The 26,777-nt window shown below is 42.8% G+C and overlaps 1 protein-coding gene across 1 annotated transcript in view; it reads right to left on the reverse strand.

The window, feature by feature from the left end:
* FH (fumarate hydratase) overlaps positions 1-26,777 on the reverse strand; it is a 78,243-nt gene that overhangs the window by 22,237 nt on the left and 29,229 nt on the right. Inside the window, exons 2-7 of the mRNA XM_039332115.1 lie at positions 15,622-15,756; positions 14,749-14,859; positions 13,000-13,176; positions 11,978-12,160; positions 11,637-11,802; positions 2,095-2,298 (exon numbers count right to left, since the gene is read on the reverse strand). Of these exons, the coding sequence (XP_039188049.1) occupies positions 2,095-2,298; positions 11,637-11,802; positions 11,978-12,160; positions 13,000-13,176; positions 14,749-14,859; positions 15,622-15,756 (976 nt within the window). The remainder of the gene's footprint in view (positions 1-2,094; positions 2,299-11,636; positions 11,803-11,977; positions 12,161-12,999; positions 13,177-14,748; positions 14,860-15,621; positions 15,757-26,777) is intronic.

A 26,777-nucleotide genomic window follows, 5' to 3' on the forward strand; every position in this document is an offset into this window, starting at 1 on the left:
CCGTTCTTCAATTTACCCTTTCTTCACAGAAATCCTGAGTTATTTTGATTTATAAAAAAACCCCACATATAATAGGAATATTCTTTGATAATTTATGTTGACATTGCTATTATACAGACCAACATTACACAAACATGCCATAAATGAAATAGAAAATGCATTTAGCAAAACAAGAGAATTGGATGCATTTTGAACTTATCATCTAAATAAGATAGCTTCCACTAAGATAGTTTTTTATATTTTATATGTGTAATTTCATCTCTCTTAAGATTTTTCTTTAAAATCTTTGTTGTTGTTGTTAATTGCGAAGTTTTGTCCGACCCATTGTGACCCCATGGACAATGTTCCTCCAGGTCTTCCTGTCTTCTACCATCTTCTGGAGTCCATTTAAGTTCACACCTACTGCTTCAGTGACTCCATCCAGCCATCTCATTCTCTGTTGTCCTCTTCTTCTATTGCCCTCAATCTTTCCCAGCATTAGGCCCTTCTCCAGTGAGTCCTTCCTTCTCATTAGGTGGCCAAAGTATTTGAGTTTCAACTTCAGGATCTGGCCTTCTAAAGAGCAGTCGGGGTTGATCTCTTCTAGGACTGACTGACTGAACCTAAAATCTTAGGTTCAAGTAACAAGAACTTTTGATATTGTAAAATGAGCATCTGCTGCAATAAACCAGGATTATGGCCTTGATGTTGAGCTTGCTAATGCCATTATAAATGCAGTAACTGAAGTAAGATGTAACATGTGTGACAACCTCTTATATTCTATTTAATATTGATTGATGATGACCTTCAGCATAAACTGAAGTATTTGAAAAGTAATTTCTCCCAGAGCAATAAGCCCATCAGAGACTGCTATCTTAGTCTCATGATGAAGAACTGTATGGAGCAAGTATGGGTGACCTCAAGTCCTCTCCTTGTCCAGAAAGGAATTACAAAGAGCCAATCTATCTGCTGGCTTCTCATTCCACCAAGATTGTTTGCTCTTTTAACTGAGTCATCTTTAGTTCACCATTTCTTCCCTGGAAGTCCATAATAGTAATTTAAGTAAGCTACAAAGAAGTAATAGAATGGTAATTTTGTTTAGTAAGTAAAGTTAGTGGTTAAATTTGAAAATAATTACCTCTTGTACATGGTACAAAAAAATTATTCAGTGAAGTTCCCCTCTCCAAAAGATCTAAATGTATTTTGATGTATAATGCAGAATTTGTAATAACTTTTAAATTAAAAAAGTATTTTAAAAGTTAAGAAAAATATGCTCTTGAGAGAGGACTTGGTTCACATTAACACAATTTCCTTTAATGGCTCACTGATGTTTGTCACATTTACAACAGCTGAATATTTCAGTAGACCTAGAACATCATTTTGAACACTGTTTCTTTTCTAATTATAGTATGAAATGTGTCCAGTACTCTTTAGTTGTTTATACTTAATTTGCTCCCTCTCTTGTTTACTTGTTTTTCCTATGCTATTAAGCATTTTACTTAAAGCAAAGCAAGCAAAGCACTTTTTCTCATTTCCTTCACACCTAAATTAAAATATTGTTAATGAAAACAAAGTATAGAACTAAGATAATAATAATTTGAGGATATGCCATCTGGTATCCAAGACTTCACACAAGGTCTATATTATCTATGGTAGTTATATCTTTTCTTGAATAAATTCAGATAAAATAACATGTGATGACATCATATGTTACTTTATAATAATTTGTTTCTATTACTATAGTTCTATAAATTTAAACTTGTATCTTTTGGAATTATTAAATCTAATTAATATTATTCCTCATTCTTAACCAATTAGCACAAGATTAACTAGAAAATAAAATAAATAAATATGAACAGGAGTTTACTAGGGAGAAAATTAATTGTTATAAATAATAAATTATTTTTAAACGTAACTATTAAAATTATTAATAAATTTGTGATCAATATAATACATTTTATTCCATTTCAATCTATTCCCTTTTACTACACTGACAAAATATGACTGCTAACATGTATAAAAGATATGCCAGATTGTAATTAATAAACACATTATACCATCAGTCTTTCAATATCTATCAACCCAAAGTTAACAATCAAATCTTGGCAAGGTTACCTGGCATAATACTACTTCCAGGTTCATTTTCAGGCAAGATAAGTTCCCCCAAACCACATCGTGGACCAGATCCAAGAAAACGAATATCATTAGCTATCTTCATTAGGCTACAAGCCACAGTATTCATTGCACCACTCAGTTCAACCAAGGCATCATGAGCTGCAAGAGCTTCAAATTTGTTTGAAGCTGTAACAAAGGGCAAACCTAAGGAAAATAATGAAGTAAGATATTATTAGCATTCTATCTATTCTTATGCACAGTTCAAACACTATAAGATTAATATGTGTAGGCTTTTATTTTGGCCTGAGTGAATGTTCATAAATAAAATTAGACAATCACCATTTTTATGAGTTCCTAGACTAATAGCTCATGGAAACAATAAATGGGAAAATAGATTGTCAGACTATTAGCACAGAATTTACTAGGTGTCTCCTAGTAGGAGAGCTACCATTTAGAAATCGAAATTATATATTTTCTATGAGTTCTCATTTTAACAAAATGAAGACAGCTTGAAGAAGACTCTACCTGTGGAAATAAGGAAAATCATTTCCATTTCTTCTAGAGGAGATAAGGCTGCCAGTATTACTTAAAGACTGTCTGTAGACAATGAACTGAACTGGAAGATTTTGAACATTCCTTGAATAACAAAAACTAAAACTTGATAGGAAGTCAGGATGTTACTGGCACTGAGCAGACCTAGCTAATTTCCTTTGTTTAAACAGAGCAGGAATTCATGAATTAGTACAGAATTTCTGGTTTTCACCTTACAGTCCTGAAAGAACAATGCATAATAATGAACCAAAATGGCTTCCAGAGAATTTCTACATATGTGAAGGAACCAGTCTTTTAATACTCAGGGAAGATAAACACCAAACTCAATGACTCCCTCTCCCATCTATTCCAAAATATGTTTTTTCACAAAATGTGGGTGAAACATAACTGTGTTCACTGGGATTCTTTTCCAAACTGGCAGGCTGCTGAAGGAATAAGCAAAACTGTATTATTAAGGTGACCAACTTTTTTACGATGAAAAGACAAATAAATTGAAGAAAAAAGTATCATAAATAAAAGAAACATTTTATTTTTGCAACAATATTACAGAATACACTATAATATGATAAATGCATAATAAAAACATTTGTAACAATAACATTTTATATTGTAATTATGCTTACATGCCTATTATTATTTAAATGAGTACTTTTACATTGAATGAATATTTTTGTCAATGTATCATCTTCTAACAATATATTGGAAATATCTGAACAAGAAATATCCTTCATATTGAATTTTACGGCAAGTGCTGCAGCTAGAGTACCAACATTCAATCTCGATTTCTCACTTTTCCAAAAAATCATTAGCAATTGAAAAAAGCCTTTCAACTGCTGCATTAGTTCCAGGGCAGCACAACGTAAATTGAAGAAGAATAAATATTCACATGGAATATGTTCATTTTTGAAATGGCTGAATATTTCCATCCATCTTTTATCAATTTTAATGTGTTCATTTTCCCATTGTATTAATTTTTCAGAATTTAAAAATACATTCAGTCTTCTAATTTCTTCAGACAATTGTCGTCTATTTTAATGTCTGGCATTTCTTTAGATAAAAACTCAACACAAGATTCAATATCTGTCCAATATACTTGTGATGGTCAGAAACACCATTGAAAACTGTTATTTCCTGTGATGTTTGTTTCAGACCATTCTTCGATATATTGAAAATATGTTTGGTAAAAATTCTGCACTTTTTTGATAAACTTTTCCGTTATGCCCGGATTTGATTCCTCTAAGTCTGTCAATTTTCTTTTTATAACTAAAGGAAAAAATTTTTCTTCAAATTGAGTTTTATATTGAAGGATAAAGTCATTCAAAATAAGACTATCTTCTATAGCTGAAATGTGTTCACCTTCAATCTTTTGAATCGTTTTGTGAATAATAGATGCTTGATTATATACAAAATACATTAATTTCTCAGATATTTCATTATTGAAAAACGATTCCAGGATTTTAGGACATTTGTCTAAACTTAAAAAATATGGAGAGGCTCAAATAATTGTAGAACATGCTCTATAGCAGGTGTTAGAGCAAGCTTTCTAACTTTGGAATATCCTAAAAGTTTTTTGTATTGAACATTTGCTTCTTCACAAAAATGTTTTAAAGTAGCCACACGAACGGTAAAACGACTAAAATACAAATAAATTGTAGTTATTATTACTTCTACATCAGTTGGCATGGCACATGATGCCGTGTTGATTGCATTTGACAAAATATGTGCATTACAACCTATTCCTGGTATTTTCTTTTGGAGTAAATCTTGTAATTTTACATACATGTTATTCACCCCTTTGCGTCTTCGCCGACCAAAATTTGTGTTTGTATTATCAGCTGTTAGTGCAACAACTTTGGATTTCAAATTTTCATTTATTACTCTGTATAGATGGTTTGACAAAATTTCAGCAGTTTCGCCCTCAATGGATTCTAAATTTAAAATTTTTACTTGAATGCCCTTGGTAACATTAAATATCTTACTAGTATTGGATACAATTTAGTTTCATTATGATTGGATGCATCAGATAAAACCGTTACAAATGCTGCAGTTTCCAAGTCTTCTGTAAGTGTTTTGTCACAGTAATTTTTAAATACTGATTTAATAATAGCTTCGCATTTTGTCCTGGTGCATGAAAATTTAGCATCGTGAAACTTTTTCAATAATTTAGTTGTACAATCCATACTATGAAAACTTTGATTGTGAATTATGGTGTGGAATGCAAATGTTCCCTCTATTGCAGCTAACTGTTTTTCATATTCAGAATACTTTGAAGTTTAAAAAAAAACTTGTTACTTTATAACTGGAAGCAGATGCATCTGATGTTTGCTTATGTTTCTTGGTGGTCAAGTGTTTCGTAATAGCTGCTCTGCCCCCAACTGCAGAGGTGCGCTCAAAAGCAATTCCTATTGGCTTTCGAAAGCCAATAGCGGGGGGAGCACAGGTCATGCAAAAGTTGAAAAAAAAATATCAAAAAAGGTGCTGGAATGCCATTTTGAGCATTCTATGAGAAAAAAAAAGCCCTACAGATTAGTCTTCAAATATCGAAAAGGAGGACATGTAGGAGGACACTTTTCGATGGAGGACAGAACTTACAAAAGGAGGATGGTTGGTCACCTTAGTATTATCCCTTCCCCAAGCAGATCAAGATGGACACTGCATCTCTGTCCCACAGTGATCTGAATAAAGCAAATAAACAGATGTGGCATATACCGCATATAGCAATCGACACAAAATCAGATGCCTACATGACTCTGCAAACATCTAAAATACCTTTTTTTTTGTTCTTTGGAGAATAAAATAGGGTCAAATGACAGAATTAGTATAGTAAATCCAAGGCCATGTTTATTTTTGAGATTAATTTGCCCTGCTTGAAAATCAGAACAAAGTCAATTAAGTTCAGGGTTTCCTGACATGATAGCCACAAGAAAAATAATATTGAAGAGCAGGATTTTGAGAAAGAGTGCCCTTGATAACAAAGATCAGTTGGCTCAGTTTCTTAGATCTCAAATGAGGGATTTACTGGTTATGAAAGGGCTTGTTAGATGTATACAAAGGAAGAAACTGTTTGAATCTGCCCAATTCTTAGAGACTCATAGTCATGGACAGAGAGGCAAGGTGTGCATCATGTTTATGTTCCTGGTTGGGGAGGAACATAACATGAACCAAGTGCAAATTTATTATGTTGCTGGAGGAGAAAGTGGAGGGAGAGGAGGCTCAGCTCACCATACTGAGACTTATAATAGGAAATATGAAGAGTGCCTTCTGAGTAAGGCAGAAGGATATTTTTAAAAAGAATAAGAGATTCTCCATAGAAAACAGGAGTCTTGGAGAAGGAAGTCTGACTAACAGTAACTGGTAGAACCAAGAGAATCAGTGGACTTGTTTAGGTACACCATCTGGAAGAATCACAGACTTCTAGAGTGGATTTTCATCCTGAATTCTAGGAAAAGAAAGGTCAGACTGACACTGTGACAAGGAAATAAAACAATAATTACCCTACAGAAGAAAACCATGTCATGATGATGAGTGACTTGCTGCTCACAGGAATGGTCAATGATCCATAGACAAGACAATGATCAAAGAAAGTACGTTGTCTTCCAGATGTAAAGATTCATTACATGATGGGGAAGCTGACCATTTAATCAAATTTACTCAGTACAATCCCTTCTATTTTTATTCTTGAACAAATACTGTCTCCATGGAAAAAATAGTGAGTCTACAAAAAGCTAGGAAGGCAGGCAAAAGAATTCAGAGCAGAAGTAGTGTTTTCATCTATACCTTCAACTGATGGTCATGGTCTGAGGAATGGAAGAGTCTAGAGGTAAACTACTGGCCCAAGGGATATTGTTGAGAAAACCTTGGATTCCTGGACCACAGTGTTCTTTATCTATAAGAAAAACTTCTAGCAAGAGATGGGTTGCATCTCACAAAGAGTAGGAAGAATACCTTTGGAATACATGTCACCAAAGTCATCTGGAGGATTTTAGACTACATCTAAAGGAGATATATAACTACACTCAAAACAAAGACCACAGGCAATAAATCCTACACAACGAAGGAAACAGTAGGAAGGAAAGGATTATATACCAGGCAATGCAGTAGCTAGTGAACAATGGCAATACTAAATGTATTTGTTCAATTCAATGTATTTGTTGTTTATTACTGTTTATTATTTTTCACATTTTTTGAATTGCCCATCTTCCCCAGAGAGGGACTGAGCGGATTTAATAAATAATTTGAGAAATAATTAAGGCCCAAGCACAATCAGTACAAAAAAAGGAGAAATGGGACCCACCCCATGAGGCCAGTCTGATTGCAGCAAGAATTCTCTAATAAATAAAAATAATTAAAAAAAATTGAAAGAGGACATATAACAGAAATAGAATATTGAAAAATAGTCCAAATTGGAAATGGGTGAACCCAAACTTAATATCCTCAAATGCTCTCTTCTACAGTCAATTAAAACTTATTTAAAAAATGATAGAGAGGAGCAAATTATTCCACAAGACAGGCCCTGTTACTTCCATCTTAGAAGACCCTCAGCAACCTTCTATCCTTTAGGATGAGCAGATATTTCAGAGCATGTAATCTTGGGAGATAAGCAGAACGGACTATGCAGTGATTTAAAGTTGATAAGTTAGCCCCTTGAATTATACCTGGAAGATGATTGGCAGTGAATGCATCTCCTAAAGTTGAGGTATTAGATCACGGGTGTCAAATTTGATCGTGTCATATGACAGATTGTGAGGTATCACAATGTTTATTTGCCTTTGCAAAGCAGGGATGATATTGGGACCCTCGATCCTGGGTGCTTGGAGATGCCTCACCCGAAGGAAAGGGGTGGGGGATTGAACCTTATGGCTAGCAAGAGCCAATTTTTTTACCTGCAGAGATGCAATGCAGGTAGGCCAGAAATGCAGAAGATACTCTGGGGTCGAAGGGGAGGCATTGTTCGATGCTGATACACTGTTCCTCCCCAGCAAAGGTACCACAAGAGTCACCAGCTGTGCTGACACATGCATTATATCCACCGAAAGAGCAAAAGAATACAGTAAAAAGATACAGGAATTTACTTGCATTAGCACGTGAAAGCAAAAGTTATTTGGAGAGGGAGGACCCCGGTCACCCAGGGGCTGCTCGCTTTTGCGTCCAGGGAAGCTGATATCTTGCACAGAAAGGGTGGGTAGGATAACAGGACCCAATCCAGGAGTCCACTGTCAGCCTCCTAAACTCAGCATGTTGTGCATTACAAAAGCCATGGAGAGTGCAACCCCTTCCCTTTTCCTCCTCCTCCTCCTATGCCACCAACAGCTCATGGATTCAGGAATCAGAGGTCTAAGGGGCAGCAAGCAGGGAAGGGCAGTAATGTGAGGACAGCCCCCTATACTTCCATGTAGGCCCCAATCAAAGGGCCACTTAGCCACAAGTACCCAGGGGCTGAGGGTTCCGATGCCACCCCTGCACTGCTGCCCCCTTTGTGGCAAGCCATTGAGAAAACAACACCTTCCCTCAGCCTCCTACTCCTCCTGTAATGCCACCAACCTCCCCACAAGTGCCCCTGGGCTGAGAGTCCTGCTGTCAAGGTTGAATCGCTAAGATGCCTGCTAACTTTTCGCTACTCAATTTGCCACAGAAACAGGGGGGAGGGGTAGAAAGCATAGGGAGGAAACGGGATTCCAAGAGACCATCCATGGACTGTGAGAGCCTACAAGAATACCAAGGTCACTAAGCAGGTGTCTGACGAGGAAGTCAAGCATTCTCATAACAAACCAAAGATATATAATTGAGCAATGTGAACATCCAGTAGGTGAAGGTTAAGAGAAGCTATTGTTAACTAGGCAGATTTTCGCACAGGAAAGCCAGAGCTGTTTTGCTTTTTCAAGTTCTGAGATATGTATTAAATAAAGTTTATTTTTATGGACTTCAAAGCCTTGAAGATTCCTTGATTTTGAGTTTGCTAGTCAGATAGTTCACATCTGATGTCATCCTTGGCTACTGCCCCCTCCCTAACTGCCCCACCACTGCCCTCTGCCCCTCCATGGCCCCTCCGATCCCAGCGCTGTTTCCATGCATGCACGCTTTCACTGAGGATCCCAATGTAGACCTAACATTGCTGCCCTTTCCTATCTGCTGCCACCCCCTGCATCTCTATGGAAGCCCAATCCTGGCACCACTCTCTTGCGCCACAGGATTGAGGGTCCCGTTGCTGCCCCACACTACTGCCCCCTCTGTGGCAAGTCATGGAGAGCTCAACCCCTTCCCCCTTCCTCCTCCTCTTTCTGCAACATGTGTTGAAATTGGGGTCCCTGTGAAGGCAGTGTCAGAAGACGGGGAGGTGACAACAGTACAGGGGCAGCTCTTTGCCCCCTCCATTTAGGTCCTGAGTCTAGCGCCACTTCCATGCAAGCACCGCTGGGCTGAGAGCCCTGCTGCTCCCTCTTTGACTACCACTGTCCCGAGCCTCCATGGAGTCCTCAATCCCATAGCACTTCCCCACAGACCTGGGCTAAGGATCTTGATTCCTCCCCCTGCACTGCCACCCCTTCTCTGCCTGCTGACCTCATCCCCTGCCCTGATGGCATTGCTTCCCTATAAGTGCCCCAGAGCCAAGGGTCCTGCTGCCACCCCCTCTCCATCTTCCACTGCCCCACCCCCTGTATCTCCTCCTCTGTTAGCAATCACACACCACATGCATGGCTAATTGTCCCATCCACAGAATCAGCCATGATTTGCCCATGCAGCACATCACTTGTGACTAGGCAACATAGAACAGAATGGGACAATTGGTGTCAGCCAGATTTCCACACCCACTTCTCTGCGAGGCCCCCACTGCAGCCAACCACTACCAGTATTTATGTTCAGCGGACTCTGTCGGCACTCCTTCCCCGGCAATAGTTCTCCAGCGGTCTTGTCCCACTCACTTTTCCCAACCAAGTTAGCAGACACTTCTTCCCCAGCATTTTGCTGCATGGGACACTTAAATGCTTTTCTGGTTGACCTGGTGGGGTGGGCAGCAGCCTCAGGCACTGGGCGGGAGATGCGGCAGGAGGAGCAAAGGGGGCAAAGAGGGACGGGAAGCAGGATGGCTCCTTCCCAGCCTGACCCTCCAGTGCTCTCTTGCTCTTTTGGGACAGAGAGAGAGGGCTTGCCCATCCCTGCCAGGCCATCTACCCCAGTCTGGTTGGTATCCACTGGCTCATGTACCACTCAGGCTGAAAAGGGAATCGTAATTCCTTGCCATGAGCAGAGTCTCAGCAGCCCCATGGGGAAGAGCATACATACATGACCCCTCTCCTCCTGGGAGTTCCCAAACATTCCTGGAAGATGGAGAGGCGGGGGAGATGCAATCGGTCTCCTTGACAATGGAGGACACAAAGAGTGGACCAGGCCCCTACGCCTGACCATGCACAGCCAGTGCGGCAGGTGGGCCAACATGTCAGAATCCTGCTTTTCTATGGGCATAAGGTTTCTTGTTCTTTTCAAGTTCTGCCATTCTCCTGGGGAGGAGGGGGAAGCTTGGGGTTGCTGATGTATATTTCCTTTCCTTTGTTCCTTGCTCTATCCCCTTTCATGTTTCTCCGTTGGGATGAGAATGGAATGTGCCTCTAGCCATCTGCCTTATCTCTGGGCGCAGAGACCTAACAGCCTTGGAAGCGGTACCTTATCACTCCGTTCCCACAGCGTTTTCACATCTGCGGATTGGCCTATTTGAGCCATCCAGATGGACAGTTGGGGTGGGGTTACCATTGACTCTTTTGACTTACTGATTTGCGCGGTAAACCCTCAGATCCTGCCTTCTATTCCTGCTGTCAACATCTCCAAATAAAAGTTCCTTTTGAAATGATGTGTTTCAAGAATTCTGCTTTCTTGGGAGGACTGATCGAGCCCTGCCCATACTACCACGGCCTGGGGGACATGGTGAGAAAGCTAAGAGGTACCACTCAAGCCTTGCTTGTCTGACTGCTGCGGTACCTGCTTGGCTTCTCTGTCATGCCCCTGGTCAGACCTGCTTCCCCCCCCCCCCAAGCACCCTGCTGCTGCAGGAACTTCAGTCTGCATTCCAGCTCAGCGGCAACCTGCCTCTTTTTGTACCAACTGTACCTCAGCATACATAGGTCTATTCTTGATTTTGCCATCACTGTGCCAGTCATGTAACAATTGTGGGAAGAAAAATTGTAAAATGGGACAAATGTCTCACTTAATGACAGAAATGTTGGTCTCAATTGTGGTTGTAGGTCAAAGACTACCTGTAGAGCTACCAATGTTTAATTAGATTTTATATACTCCTTGGTTTAAAGGAGCTTATTTGTACTTTCTGACACTAACCTCACAATTAATAGAAAACCTACCAGTGGCACAAAGAGCCATGGAAAGATACATGCTCAGTATTACAAGTCAAGATAAAAAGACCTGCACATGAAATAGAGAATGAACAAAAGTATCATCAAGAGAATAAAAGAATTGAAATGGAAGCTGGGTAGTTGCATAGCAAGAGGAACTGATGGCAGGTAGACCAAGGCAGTCATAAAATGGATCCCACTTGATAGAGAGACCTAAAAGAAGATGGATGACAACATCAGCAAGTAGTGCGGGCCTAAATGGCAAAAGAAAGCTAAGGACTATATTGGCTGGAAACATGCAGAAGAGGTCTTCATCCTGCAGTGGATAGACAATGGCTGAAAGGATGATGATGATGATTTGTACCTTTTGCTTCCTATAGAAGAAAACTTCCTTTTCAGACCTGAGAATGGAGTTTTCTCCAACTGGCTTCCTGAATTTGAGTGATAATGGACCGTGACACATTTCTACCAATTAAGTTGCTATAAACATTGATAATATTTGCTACTTCTATAATATCCTAATTCACAAAGTTCAGTGAATGAAGACAAAAAGATATTAGACAGCAGGTTCTTCTTATTTTCCATTTCCCCCCATTTTTATTATAGCAAATTGAAGGTTACATCAAGGTTACTTTTAAACTCTTTGCTTACTTGTAAGTGCAGCTATTTTACATGCAATCTTCTCAGCAAAACCAATTCTTGTATTCAGTCCTGTGCCAACTGCAGTGCCACCAGCTGCCAGTTCATAGACTCTTGGCATGACTGATTTGATTCTTGTGATACTGTATTTGACTTGTTGCACATAAGCACTGAATTCCTTGGCAAAAATAAGAAGAAATATTGCAACTTTCATAGCATTTTATTTCATGTGACAAATGTTTAAAATGACCCACCCATTACTTTACAATTAGCAAAGACATATTGTATTTAAAGAATTTCCTCACAAGGAATTAGTATTTTTAAATTGTATAAAACTGTAAAATGATTTGTACCTGGCCAAGGGTGAGAGGAACTGCATCCTGTGTATGAGTACGTCCAATTTTAATAATTACAGAAAATTCTTTTGACTTGGCATCAAGGGCATCTTGAAGCTTCTGTAGCCCTGGTAACAGCACTTCATGAACTTCCAATGCTGCGGCAATATGCATTGCAGTGGGAAATGTATCATTTGAGCTCTTTTAACGTTCAAAATAATAGAAAATTATTATCTGAACATTTCTTTCATGAGCATCAGCTAAATTAAGAAGTAGGGTTCAGGAAAAGACTAGGCATTTGGCAGGATAATGATGCAATAATAAAGCTATTCTAGAAAACTATGTTGCTGATTTTAATATTATTCATAATCTGTTCCTAAGTTCAATTAAAAATGGGGTCCTTAATAATACATGTTAAGCTATAAGTAAAAAATTAGGAAAAGCTTTCACCTTCCCAGGTACTGTCATGTATGACACCATTCAAACCATTAATAACTCACCCAAGTTGACACACATTATGCAGCATTTGAGAAAGAATTCCAGATAGGAACTAAAAGCTATATATCCCAAAGGTGCTTTTTCGAGAGGCAACTGGACATTCTTGTTTTTCTTTGAAGACATTTCGCTTCTCATCCATTAAGCTTCTTCAAAGAAAAACAAGAAAGTCCAGTTGCCTCTTGAAAAAGCACTTTTGGAACAATCATGACCTGGATGACTGAGAATCTCCATGGACATAAAGGTTATGTATTTCATACCAGGAAGTTAGCTCTCACTCAATTAAATCCCACAATTGTTTTTATGCAACAATAACATTTCATTACCTAAAACATGATTTAATATAAGAATAGTTATTTTCTTCAGCTATGAATATAATTTATTGAAATGCAGCAGGCAATACAATGAAGTTTTACACATGCACACACACGTTGAGACACACTGAATATTTTATGTCCAGCTAAGCAACATTTAATAAATATTGTGATTGACTACAGATACTTGCAACTGCAGAAAAAGGGGGAAAAAAAGAAGAATATATTGACCTGGCTTTTATTAACATGATCATTGGGATGCACTGGGTCCTTGCTCCCCAGTTTACCACCTAGCATCTCAATAGCTCTGTTGCTGATGACTTCATTAACATTCATGTTAGTCTGAGTTCCAGATCCAGTCTGCCACACCACCAAAGGAAAGTGATCATTTAATTTACCTTCAGATACCTATAAAACATATACTTTATTATTTGTCTTCCTATATAACATATATCAAGGAAAAAAGTGTTATTTTATATATTTGAAATAGCAAACAGATACAGCAAAAAGTCAACAAGAAACAGGCCCAACCATCAACAAATAAATTCAATGTAATAATAACAAACATATCCTAAGGGAAAAAAAACAGGATAATAGGAGACCCAGAATTTAAAATTTACATATAGTCCTTGGGATCATGATCCCCATTACTAAGTGATCCAATTATAAAGCGCAACATCACATGACCATATTGTTTAGCAACAGCAATCCCAGCAGTTCCAGTTGCCATTGTAACCATAGGACAGGGGTGTCAAACTGCCAGCCCGCGGGACAGTTTTATCACACCGAAGCCACGCCCACTCTATTGCTGGCAATGCAAAAAGAGTCATGATATGTCGTGACACGTCACGTGACATGGTGAGTTTGATACCTGTGCCATAGGATATGGGTGTCACTAAGCAGGAAGAAGGGAGAGTCCCAGGAAAGCAATGAAGTGTGTACGTGTACCATGAAGCACAAGGAAGTGGACTGGTGGGAGCCATGGGAGGTGCAGTCTCAGGTGGTCGGCAGCAGCTTCAAGTGGATAGATGGAAGCTGTTAAAAGTTGCTGCAGGCGGGCATGAATACTACAGAGTGTAGGCAGGTAGGAGTGCTACAGAATATGAAATCCCTGGGAACTGGGACTCTATAGTGGACTCCTTGGGAGAAAAAAGCAGTGGGAGTGACTTAATGGGACAACTTGTAACCTTCTCTGCTGGCTTACCCATTGACTCTGCTTCTGAGAAACAAGCAGGGAAGGTCCCAAATGGTGCAACGTCATAATTGCAAGCCAGGCAGCTGAACGGTAATCATGTGACCATGGGAATGCTGTGATGACCACAACTTTGAGGACTGATCAAAACCCCATCTATTCAATTCCAACATAACTTTGAACAGTTGCTGAATGAATAGTTGTAAGCTAAGAATTATCTTTATAAGGAATAGGTATTAGGCACACTGCATATATTTAGCCTGTAAGAAAGAAATCTGAGAGGCACAGGAAGCTCTAATTTAAAGGAAGTAGATTGAAATTGGATAGCATGAAGAATTTGGAACATTTCCCTCAGAGGTGAGATGGAAATCCACTCTTCCAGCCTTTGGAAAATGTTGAAGACCTAGTTCTGTGAACTCACTTGGAACTCACAGAGGAACATGCAGCTTTGGGATTGGTTAGCACAAAGCTTTCTAAGCCAACTAAACTTTTAAAAATGCAATCAAATATTTTGGAAGAGCAGATCCTCAATTAATCTATCAAATCACCACAAAGAATTTGCTAAGAAAACACATTACCGATTTCTTCAGCTTTAATCTGTTTACACTTTTTAAAAATCTTTTTCCCTGTTGATGAAACATTCCTAGCATCTTTAAACAGATTAAGGGAATTAGATACTTTAACACATGACTAAATGGAAATATCTCACTTTATGCAGAAGATCATTATCTAGCTATTAAAATTAAATACAATATTTCAGGATGTCATACATGCATGTTACATCTTACCTCATTTGCTGCATTTATAATGGCATTAGCAATCTTAGCCTCAAGGCCATAATCCTGGTTTACTTCAGCAGCTGCTCGTTTTAAGATACCAAAAGCTCTTATTACTTGAACCTAAGATTTTCAAGAAAAATCTAAAATTTCACACAGAAAATAATACCTAAAAAACATGGAAAACTATATTACCAGAAGCTATCTTATTTAGATACTATCTTTTAAATAAATCCAACACTCTTGTTTTGCTAAAAGTATTTTTTATTTTATTTACAACATGTTTATACGACAACACTATTTAATAGCTAGGTCAACACAAATTATCAATGAATATTGCTATTATATGAGAATTTTTTCATACAAATCTAAATAATTAGTGGCTTCCTGGCAGAAAGAGCAAACTGAAGAGCAGTCAACAATCATGGTGAAATAAAGAGTTAGCGAGTAGCTCAGCTCTTCATAATTCCTCTCTGTATAAGAAGAGTATTTGAGATCACCCATGAATACTCCAGACAGTGGAAACAATAGCATGGTAATCCTGCTGAAACCACTGTTGATGCCTTTAAAAGAACACTAAGTTTGCATACTTCCTTTTCTAATCACTTTTGGAAATTGCTTGTTAACTACTTTTCAGCTATCAGGAATAAAATTAATTGTGGAGTATTCTAAAATTCAAAGGTAAGAAATACATCTTACAAGCTAGCATTGGTTTGTATATTAACTAATTAGTATTTAAGGATTAGGAATGGCAATAGCACATTGTCCTACTTTCTCACTTACCTCCTTTGAAAACCTACCTTTTTAACCCTTAACTCTGAAATATATATCTATACTAGATCAAAGTTTACATTCAGAGAATAAATTCAGATTTGAATAACTTACTGGCATCCGTTCAGTTGCACCACCAATCTTAAAATTCATTGTAGATCTCACAGTCTGTGCACCATAATACTTGTCATTTGGAACACTGAGTTCACCAAAAGTATCATATTCTATTCTAAATGATGACTGACTAGCCTAAAAAGGGAAAAGGCAAATTAAATGAAGAAGCCTGTAAATTTAAAAAAGATTACTAAAGATATTAAACTGGCATGTATAAAAATGTATGTGTCCCGGTTTAAAAAATTCAAATATTGTGAAACAGTAAGGAGAAACAGAATGGAAAATAAGGCTGGCATCAAGCACATCCAAATGGAAGAAGCCAACCACTTTCCACAATATGGTATTGACCATGCTATGTAAAAATAGGTCTTTAAAAGGATTTGTCAGACTTGCCCCAATTTAGATCCTTAAGAAAGAAAGACCTCAACTCCATTTGGTTGAAATGATAGGTTCTTTTACTAAAGTTAAGTGATTGCAATGAAAGTATTTAAGCCTGAGTATTCCCGCACAAAATTTTACAATTTTCCCCTTTCCCTGGTCCTCCTCCCTTGACCAGTTCAACAGTATCCAATCCTGGTTTGATCTTTGGGAACTGCTTTGATGCTAGATGCTTCTCGAAGTAATTTCATATTCCATTCCCAGACCAGGTGTCTTTGGCAGCTGGTTCATTCTTCTGATTCCTGTCAGCTTGTTTCCCTCCCCTCTTTTATGTATCTTCTTCTCTCCAGCCCAAGCTTCCCCAAATTCCTTCCCACCCACATTTTGGTTTATGGCAGAATGCCAGAGAACCAAAGCAGCTGAAGATGGCAGACCTGACAGGACTATTATCAATAAGCTGTGCTATGCTAATGATAGACAGAGAGACACATTATAGCCTATATATAAATGGATGCTAAACTGATGATGCTATGAAAACTGAATAAACAAGTAAACTGCAAACTTTGGTATGAAAAGTTAAGGAGCGCAATATCAGATAGATCAGACTAAGAAACAGTTACTGTACATATCTAAAGCTATTTTTATTAGAAAAACTTCAGTAACAAAGTGTGCTACCTTTCCTCCACTTTTATCTTACTCTCAGGAAAACCGGAGAAGGGAGCCTGAGGCATTTTCACAAATTTCTTGGCCTGGTCTCAACTTTCATTTATTTACTGCACAGAGTGAAAAAAAATGGGGCTAAGATTAAAAAAGACAAAAATAATGACTATATACAGTAACCAGCTTTAAAATTGACAATAGATACTAAAATGATGGACAATCCTATTGTCAACGCTGTAATAATGGATGTTCCTACTCTGACAACTGATGGAAATTGCAACCATTTTTACTTTGCTTTAATATGCTTTTTCTTCTGTTTATAGAGATCAGGCGTTGAAGGGGGGATGGGGTGAATACTTGAGCTCAGCTAGCCATAATAATACTGCAGCTCCATGGGAACTCAAGGACACAAACCGATAATGATTTGGCGAGCTGAGGAGAGAGCCTGCGCTCCGGGCTAATTGGAGAATGTGAATTATGACTGCTTAGTGAGGGTGGGACTTGCAACATACTTTGTATCTGGAGGAAGGGAATCTAGTTTTGGGTTCAGCTATGTAGTGCCGATACTGAATAAAATGCTCTTTAAGGAAAAATTCTTGCCTTGAAGTTCTTTAATGGGTTTTATCTATCGGAACCATGACACCTACTATTTTAAGATCAACTATCAACAGCAAAGGAACTAACAGTCAAAAAATACAATACAGACTAGCATTTGTCAGAGTAATGAAGGTGTTGGAGATGCTATACCTCTAACAAGTGGATTCATACAGGGAACATTCTATGAAAACAAAAGTTGGATTTGAAAGTTGGACTTCGAAGAAGCAATGATCAGTGTGCTAAGAAAGGAAGATGAGCTTTTCTCATGCGACACAGAAAATGCAAGCGTTGCTATGCCCACTTCACCAGTGTCTCGCTGTTGAGCGACTAAACCAGACTACTTGTTAACTACACACACAGGAATTTGAGATAGCTACCAGCATCAAATTCCTGGGTGTGCACTTCAGTTAACAAGTAGGCTGGCTTGGTCGTTCAACAGCGAGACACTGGTGAAGCGGGCACCGGATCGCCTGCATTTTCTGCGTCGCATGAGAAAAGCTCATCTTCCTTCCCCTGTCCTTACCACTTTCTACAGAGGGACTGTCAAGCCCCAAAGGCTTGCCATACGAACGGGGACAGGGGGAGCACGAACAACAACCCACCGGGCCGAGAAGCAGCTGAGCAGTGCACCGCCACACCCCACAGCCGCACCGGGCGAACTTCCTCTGGGCGGACGTCTCCACGAGATGCACGACAGACGCCAACGAAACCTGAGATATTAGTGGGAGTTCCCGAGGGTCACCTACGGCCTGCAGAACGGACGACGGGCGAGCCGCCTCGGGCCAAGGGGAATGCACTTCGGCGGGAGAGCAGGGGGTTGTCTCCTAGCCACCAGGAAGTTCGGCAGGGCGAGATTAGCGGCGGGCAACAGGCGCGCGGATCGGACGCACGGACAACGGGGCGTGGGGGCGGAGCTTCGTCGGGGAAAGGGAAAGCACAGGGAAGGGGCGTAGCATTTATCCATCTCAAACGGATGTTGGTTTGGGATGGGGGGCAGGGCTGCAGGGTGGAGAACACCGATATATTGCGGTGGAAGGACATTATTCCCAGTGCTGACTTTGTCTCACTTGCACAATAAAGAGCTTGTTGGGTGTCAGCGTGTGCCGGTCTTCTTTGCTTCGTGCTACAGACGATTTTGGATACGTTTGACAGGGACAATCAAGAGCATCCTGTCACACAGCACCACAGTCTGTTTAGAAGAATCACTGCTTCAGACAGGAAGGTGGAGCAAAGAATGGTGAGGATGGCTGAAAAGATCATTGGCAGTTCCCTCCCTTCCATCCAGGACATAGTACATATGCATTGCTTGAGCGGGATCCATAAGATTGCCCGGGACCCGAAACATCCTCTTCCCAACCTGTTTTCCTTGTTACCTTCTGGGAGGAGGCTCCGAAGCAGAACATTCAGATTCAGTCACAGATTCATTCCATACAGCATTAACCTTGTGAACTCTCAAGCTTCCTCCTTCCATTATGTATTCAAGATAGACAGTGATGAATATTTATGTTACTTATATGTAAGGGTGTAGGTCTAAACAGATGTTGTATATGTGTGTTATGTAGGTGTACACTTTGAGGGCAAGCAACTAAATTTCATTTTTAATGTGTGCCATAGTGCCCATAGTAAAAATGACAATAAAAGTCTATTCTAATAGTCTATCATCTATCTGATATAAAGAGTACTAATACTTTTGCATGAAAGATTACTGAGAATACCAAGGATAGCCAAGAAAACAAACAAACAAAGGATTATCAAAGGGGGGGGGAAAACTTTCTGAGCTTGGTTGGTTTTTTGCAGACATTTCATTTTTGCAGACTAGGTAACATCGTCATTGCTCTGAAATGTCTGCAAGAAAAGGGGCGTTGACTTACCTGAACGCCTTTTCTCAGCACGGAGATGGATAATCCATGCAGTGGGTTGAGACTATATTCCTGGCCAATCAGATCAGTCAGCCAAAGTTGCCACGCCCTGTCCTGGACCATGATTCTCCAGTCTTGACTCGAGCGCAGCCATTGACTGACAGTAAGACGTTTTGGCTCCACCAAATATACCCTATTATCCTAGTCTATAAGGGTGGATGTGGATTATCCATCTCCGTGCTGAGAAAAGGCGTTCAGGTAAGTCAACGCCCCTTCTCCAGCACTGGAGATGGATAATCCACGCAGTGGGACATACCAAAGCCTATTGTCCCTTGGGTTGGGGAATAGACTGGTCCCGTGTGTAACTTTGGTCTAGAACCTGCTGGAGAACCCTCCTACCGAAGGAGGCCTCTGCAGAGGAGTACTTGTCGATTTTGTAATGACGAATGAATGGAGAGGGCGAGGCCCAAGTGGCTGCCCTGCATACCTCTTCAATAGAAGCCTGCATGGCCCATGCTGCTGAGGTGGCAGCACTCCTTGTGGAGTGGGCCGTGATATGCTTGGGGACTTGCAAGGACTCCGCCTGGTATGCCCCAGTGATGCATGCCCTAATCCACCTACCTATGGTAGAGGACGAGACCTTCCGGCCCCTAGTAGTGGGGTGGAAGGATATGAAAAGCGCTTCCGAGCGTCGGAATTTCGCTGTGCGCGAAATGTAATGTCTTAGTGCCCTCCATACGTCCAAGGTGTGCCATTGTTGCTCCAGGGGATGAGCTGGGTTTGGACAGAAGTCTGGTAGGACTATTTCCTGTGATCTGTGAAAAAAGGAGTTGACCTTTGGAATGAATGAAGGGTCTATTCTTAGGACTACCTTGTCCCTGTGAAAATGACACAGGTCCTTCCTCGTTGAGAGAGAAGCTAACTCGGATATCCGTCGAGCTGACGTGATAGCTACTAAGAATGCTACCTTATGGGTCAGGTAGCGAATGTCACGTTTTGAGTGGTTCGAAGGGCGCTCTGGTAAGAGCTTGTAGTACTCGTGGTAGTTCCCACGATGGATACCTGTGCACGGTTGGCGGTCTGATGTTCGCAGCCCCCTTGAGGAAGGATCGTATTAAGGGATGCTTGCCCAAGGATTCACCGGGGCTGGCAGAAAGTATAGTTGAGAGGGCGGCGATTTGCCTGCGCAGCATGTTTGGCGAGAGGTCCCTCTCTAGGCCATCTAGTAAAAATTCTAGGATCTTGGGAATTGTGATCCCTTCGAATAACAATTCCTGTTTAGAGCACCATGATTGGAAGCTTCTCCACGTGGCCTCGTAGATACGGTTCGTGGAGGGGCGCCTTGATGCCTGTATGACCCTAATTACACCCTGTGAGCAAGCCCCCTTGGCTAAAATTGACCGTTCAAGAGCCAGACGGCTAGTTGTAGCCATTGTGGTTCTGGGTGGGAGATCTCCCCCTGCTTGAGGGAGATCCTCTCCGGAGGAATCCGCCATGGATTCGTGCGGGAGAAACTCCTCAAGTCTGCGAACCAAGGTCTCCTTGGCCAATAAGGGGCCACAAGGATTACCTCGGCCCTTTCCCGCAGAATCTTGCGTACTACCGCCGGAAGGAGAGGTAAGGGTGGAAACGCATACAGGAGTCCCCTTGGCCATGGGCTCCGTAACGCGTCTGTCTGCTCTGCTCCCCTGGATGGGAATCGGGAGAAGAAGCGAGTTAGGTGGGCATTGGAAGGAGAGGCAAAAAGGTCCACCTGGGGAAGCCCGAAGCGGTGACAGATCTCCCTGAAGATCGTCGGGTGTAGTTGCCACTCCGAGTGATCTATCGTTGATCTGCTCAACAGATCTGCTTGGATGTTTGCCTCCCCCGATATGTGGTTGGCCTTTATGGAGGCCAGATTTTGTTCCGCCCAGGCCCCCAGTAGGAGGGCCTCGGCCGAGAGCGAGCGAGTGTGCCCCCCTGACGGTTTATGTGGGCCTTGGCTGTCACGTTGTCCGTCAGGACCAGTACGTGCCTGCCTTTTATGCTGCTGTGAAAATGCCTTAACGCTAGGTGAATAGCCCGCAGCTCGAGCCAGTTTATGTTGTGTCGGAGATCCACCGCTGACCAGCGGCCCTGTGTCCACTTGGTCCCCAAGTGGCCTCCCCAGCCGAATAAGCTCGCATCTGTTGTGACTACTACTCTGTCTGGTTCCCTGAAGGGGGACCCCCTGAGGAGAGCTGGAGATAGCCACCACCTGAGGGAGTGTCGTACTCTCAGAGGTATGCCTACCCTCTTCCGGGATGCACTGATTTGCTGTCTCTGAAACGGGAGCATGAACCACTGCAGTTCTCTTGAGTGCAGCCTTGCCCAAGGAACTATTGCTATGGTCGATATCATCTTCCCTAGCAGCTGGGAGAGGCAGACCAGCGTCACTGACTGACCGCGGCTTACCTGTTTTACGGCTTTCTTTATGCTGCTGAGGCGTTCCTGTGATAGGTACACCTTGCACTCCTTTGTGTCTATGACCGCTCTCAGATGGAGTATTCTCATAGTTGGGGTTAGATGGCTCTTTGGAAAGTTCACCGAGAAGCCGTGGTCCTGCAGCAGTTTTATCACTAACTTTAGGTCCGCCCGAGACTGCTGGGCGGACGATGACTGGATTAGAATATCGTCCAGGTAGCACTGGACTCTGACTGGTATGTTTCTTAAGTGTGCTGCCAGAACCACCAGAATCTTGGTGAACACCCTGGGCGCTGATGACAGGCCGAATGGAAGTGCCCTGTATTGAAAATGGTGCCCCCTGTAGGCAAACCATAGAAAGCGGCGGTGAGCCAGAGAGATAGGGATGTGCAAGTATGCCTCCATGATCGATGCCAGAAAATCCCCTTTCCTTACGCTTCCAAGGATGGAGCGTAGTGTCTGCATTTTGAATTTGCGGTATTTTATGTAGAAATTTAGCCTTTTTAAATCCAGAAACGGCTCTCCAACCCCCCGAGGGTTTTGGGACCACGAAGAGGATAGAATAAAACCCCTGGTCTCTCTGGTTCATAGGCACCGGCTCTACGGCCCGTATGTTTAGAAGGTGCTGAACGGCCTCGTTCATGAGCCTTCTCTTTGTTGGGTTTGTGGGACAGGGGCACGGGCGGAAGCAGTTCGGGGGCTTTGAGAGAAATTCTAGAGATAGACCATGACGTATGGTGTTCCTGACCCATACGTCCGTGGTGGTCTCTTCCCACTGGGGAGCAAACCCTGCTAGCCTGCCCCCTATGGGAAGGTCTGGGTGGGAGTCATCTGGTACGGCGGAAGGGGCGGTTGTTCCCCCGAAAGGGCCATCTTCCCTGCGTTTGTCTATGTCTTGTATTCTGTCTGTCCCCGTCTTTCCCTATCCTGTCTAGCTTGGAAGGGTTGGGAATTTTGAAAGTAGTTGACCCTGGCTTCCGTACGAAAGGACTGTTTCCTTCCCCAGGAGCCGGGTCTCTTGTCCTGCCTTTTAAGCATGTGTTTAAGGACCTTGCGCTTGTCCTTGTTCTCTGTCACCAGGTATGGTGTTAGTGCCTCACCAAATAGCTTTGCCCCTTGGTACGGAGCCGAAGCCAATTTCCACTTGGATTTGGTATCCGCCTGCCAGTTCTTTAGCCAGAGGATGCACCTGCTCGTGTTGTTTGCCGCCATTGCCTTGGCTGAAAACTTGGTCGCTAAAAGTGTCGCGTCCGACGCATATTCCGTGGCCGCTACCATTTTGCTGAGTTCCTGGTGAGTGCGTATATCCTCCATGGGAACCCGGCCCTGTAACTCACGGAGCCAACAAAGTGTGGCTCTGGTGAAAAAGGACGCGGAGGTAGTCGCCCTGGTAGCCCAAGCTATTGCCTGGTGCGTTCTCCTGTAGTTGGACTCACTCTTTCGGTCCTCGGCTTTAAGAGCCTCAGCAAAATCTCCTGATATGGCCGTGTCCGATATCAGGGGACCTATGGGTTCGTCCACCACCGGCACCTCCAATGTTCCCTCTAGCTCCCTTGCTACGTTAAATAGCTTCCTCTCCGCATTGCTAGGAAGCGGTAGGGAGGTTGGCGCTGCCCACTGTTTCCTTATTGTGTTTAGGAACATGGTCGGGCATGGTATGCGGTGTTGAGTGGTTACCTTTTCGGCGAACGTCGGCTCAGCCTCCGTGTCAACTGTGACAGGCTCCGCTGGTGTCCCATGCCCCAGATGGGCTGTGGCCTCAGCCTTGCGCAGAATGGTAACAAAAAGAGAAGGGTTAAACAGGCCGCTGAAGGACGGCCCTTGAGGTGAGGTGTCCTCCTCTTCCTCAGACATTTGAATCCCTTGTGACGTACCTGGCTGGTCCAGGTAAGCTTCCTCAGAGACCGACGAGTCTGAGAAGGAGGAGAGGTCCTGATGGTCCTCCGTTTCCTCCCGATGCCTCGTTCTAAGTCCTAGAGGCTTGGCTTTTGAAGTTTGAGCCCTGGCCTCAAATGCACGGTCCACTGCCTATGCTATTAGGGTAGCTAGCAGATCCCCCGTCAATGCAGGAGGAGTAACCATTGCCTGCGACCCTGCAGGTGCTGTGGTTAGCATGGTCCTCGGGGTTTCCTGTAACCTCCGTGGGGAGGGGGATCGGGAGAGCGATGAGAATTCGCCTATCCCACCCTCTTGTTTGGGACTGTGATGAGTTCCCTAATGACCAAATGGCCCGTGGGGATGAAGGGAGACCCAGCGGTAGATCAGGACCTATCCCCCCATTCTGTCTATTTTCAATTCTGGCCCTTTTCTGGGCTCTGTCGAACTCTTTTTCTAGGGCTTGGTGTCTTCTGATTGCCTGTTTGTCAGCCTTCTTTGATGACTTCCTTGCAGCCTTTCTAGGGGCTGCAGAGGATTCCGAATCCTCTGAAGCGGGTGCTCCAGAGGATGAAGGCAGGGCTCCAGTGGAGGGAATGATTGCTTCCTCCATTCTCCACTAACGCCGGGCCGCGATAGGGGGGACCCAGGTAGTAGGAGAGCTCCAACTTTGAGTAAGGACAGGCGCACTACTGGGGGCGTCTGGAACTCAGGAGCAGACTCTGCAAAATTGTCAGAGTTAGTCACTGTGCACGGATAAGAACAGGCACGCTAATGGGAATGCCTGGAACCCGGCTTGACTATGGTGGGTAAGGACAGGCACGCGACTGGGGATGCCTGGAACCCACCACTAAATCCAGAAGCGTACGGGCCACTAATGGGGGACCCAAAGTCCGGAAGGAGCCAAAGGCAACTAAACACAGTTATGAAAGGTTCTTATTTACTTTAGGTAGAAGACACCAAGTCCTGGAACCAGCAGCTATGTGTCTGATTTGAATGTCTCTGAATGAATAATAGATGCTTTAGTATCCCAGTACTGCTTGCCTATTAATTCACTCCAGCGGCTGAACTTAGCTTTCTCAGGGAGCCTTAGATCCCCTGTTTGGACAAAAATATGGCCGCCGCTGCCAGGAGACTACTGCACATGTGTTAAAAGGAGCAGGAGATTATTGCGCCTGTGCTAAAAGGGCTGCCTGTGCCACGTGCGGTTGTAACAAAGAGCCGCGCGTGCTCCCAGCTGTGCAGACAATGGCACCTCGTTTAAAAAATCCTGAGCAGCCTGGTGAGTGAAAGAGACTGCTCCTTCGCACGCCAGCTGTCTCCCTTAATCAATCTCCCTCCCAGCATGTGTCCCCTTTGTCCTCCGCTTCCCTCGCTAATTGCTTGCCTTTCTGTCTTTTTTGTTTTGTTTGTTTTAAACGTGAGGGGTTGCCCGAGCCTCCCCGTTTGTTTAAGGCGGCTGCCGGCTGCTGGAAGGTGGTTGGGGTTTGGGTTAGGGAGGGGAGTTAGGGATTTCCCCCTTTTAAGTGGGGGTGGTTTGCCCTGTAGGGAATCTGACTTCCTGAGTCTTACAATTTAGCCAGGAAATTTTTGAGTAATCAATTAAATTGAATTAAATTATCTCTAATTAACTTTTAAACTAAGTAATTTCAGCTACTAGAAGAAATCCCCCCCAATGGAAAGGAACTATACCTGCCCAGGAGCCAAAGTTGTAGGTCTTTCTGTATGGTCAGATCAGTCAAGACTGGAGAATCATGGTCCAGGACAGGGCGTGGCAACTTTGGCTGACTGATCTGATTGGCCAGGAATACAGTCTCAACCCACTGCGTGGATTATCCATCTCCAGTGCTGGAGAACAACCAAGCTTAGAGGGAATCAAGGACCCAGCATTTCAACCCTGAACTACAAGGGTTCATTCATTATCAAACAAATCAATTCAAAGTTTTCATTTCAGACACAAATCACCAGGCTCAAATTATCCAACTCTATATACATTATGTAAATACATAGCTATTTGAAAAAGTCTATAATGCTGGAAAGAAAAGGAAGAAAACTAGCATCAAGGTAGAAAGGCTCATTTACAGCAATGACCATTAGAACAGTGGTCTCTCAACCTTCCTAATACCGTGACCCTTTAATACAGTTCCTCATGTTGTGGTGACCCCCAACCCCCCATCCAGCTGATCGGGGGGTATCAAAAACTTGACCCCCACCCAAAAAAGGAAAAAATGAGAAAGTATAGGTAGTCCTCGACTTACAACAATTCGCTTAGTGACTGTTTGAAGTTACAACAGCACTGAAAAAGCTAATTATGATCATTTTTCACACTTATGATTGTTGCAGCATCCCCAGGGTCATGTGATTTACATTCGGATGCTTGACAACTGATTCATACTTATGACGTTCACAGTGTCCCAGGATCATGTGATCAATGGCCAGGGGGAGTGGCCAGCTGATCACTCAGGTTGCAGAGTGCCTGTGGGGGGGAAATCTGTGGGTCTCTGGAATGGGACTGGGGTGGGTGCCTGCCTTCCTTCCCTCCCTTCTCTCCCCTTGTCCCTTCCTTCCTTATTTTCTTCCTTTCCTTCACCTCCCTCTTAGTTTCTTCCTCCCCTCCCTCTCCCATTGTCCCTTCCTTCCTTTTCTTCCTTTCCTTCACCTCCCTTAGTTTCTTTCACCTTCCCTCCCTTTCCCATTGTCCCTTCCTTCACCTCCTTAGTCTCTTCCTTCTAACCTCTCTCCCATTGTCCCTTCCTTCCTTCTTTCCTTCCTTTCCTTCACCTCCTTTTTAGTCTCTTCCTCCTTCCCTCTCTCCCATTGTCCCTTCCTTCCTTCGTTCCTTCCTTTCCTTCCCCTCCCTTAGTCTCTTCCTCTTTCCCTCCCTTTCCCATTGTCCCTTCCTTCTTTCCTTCCTTTTCTTCACTTCCCTTAGTCTCTTCCTCCTTCTCTCCCTCTCTCCCATTGTCCCCTTTCCTTCCCCTTCCTTAGTCTCTTCCTCCTTCCCTCCCTCTTTCCAATTGTCCCTTCCTTTTCCTTCCTTTCCTTCACCTCCTTCTTAGTCTCTTCCTCCTTCCCTCCCTCTCCCACTGTCCCTTCCTTCCTTCTTTCCTTCCCCTCCCTTAGTCTCTTCCTCCTTCCTTCCTCTTTCCCATTGTCCCTTCCTTTTTTCCTTCCTTTCCTTCCCTTAGTCCCTTCCTTCCCTCCCTCTCTCCCTCCCTCTTTGTCCCTTCCTTCCCTCCCTTCCATTGTTCCTTCCTTCCTTCCCTCTCTCATTGTCCCTTACTTCCCTCCCAGCGTGTTTTCTAACAAAGCTCAAGCAAGTTTGCTGGGCAGGAGCCATGGAGA

The sequence above is a fragment of the Crotalus tigris genome, unplaced genomic scaffold, assembly GCF_016545835.1.
Source record: "Crotalus tigris isolate CLP2741 ecotype Arizona unplaced genomic scaffold, ASM1654583v1 scf7180000017623.1712378, whole genome shotgun sequence".
Classification (NCBI taxonomy): domain Eukaryota; kingdom Metazoa; phylum Chordata; class Lepidosauria; order Squamata; family Viperidae; genus Crotalus; species Crotalus tigris.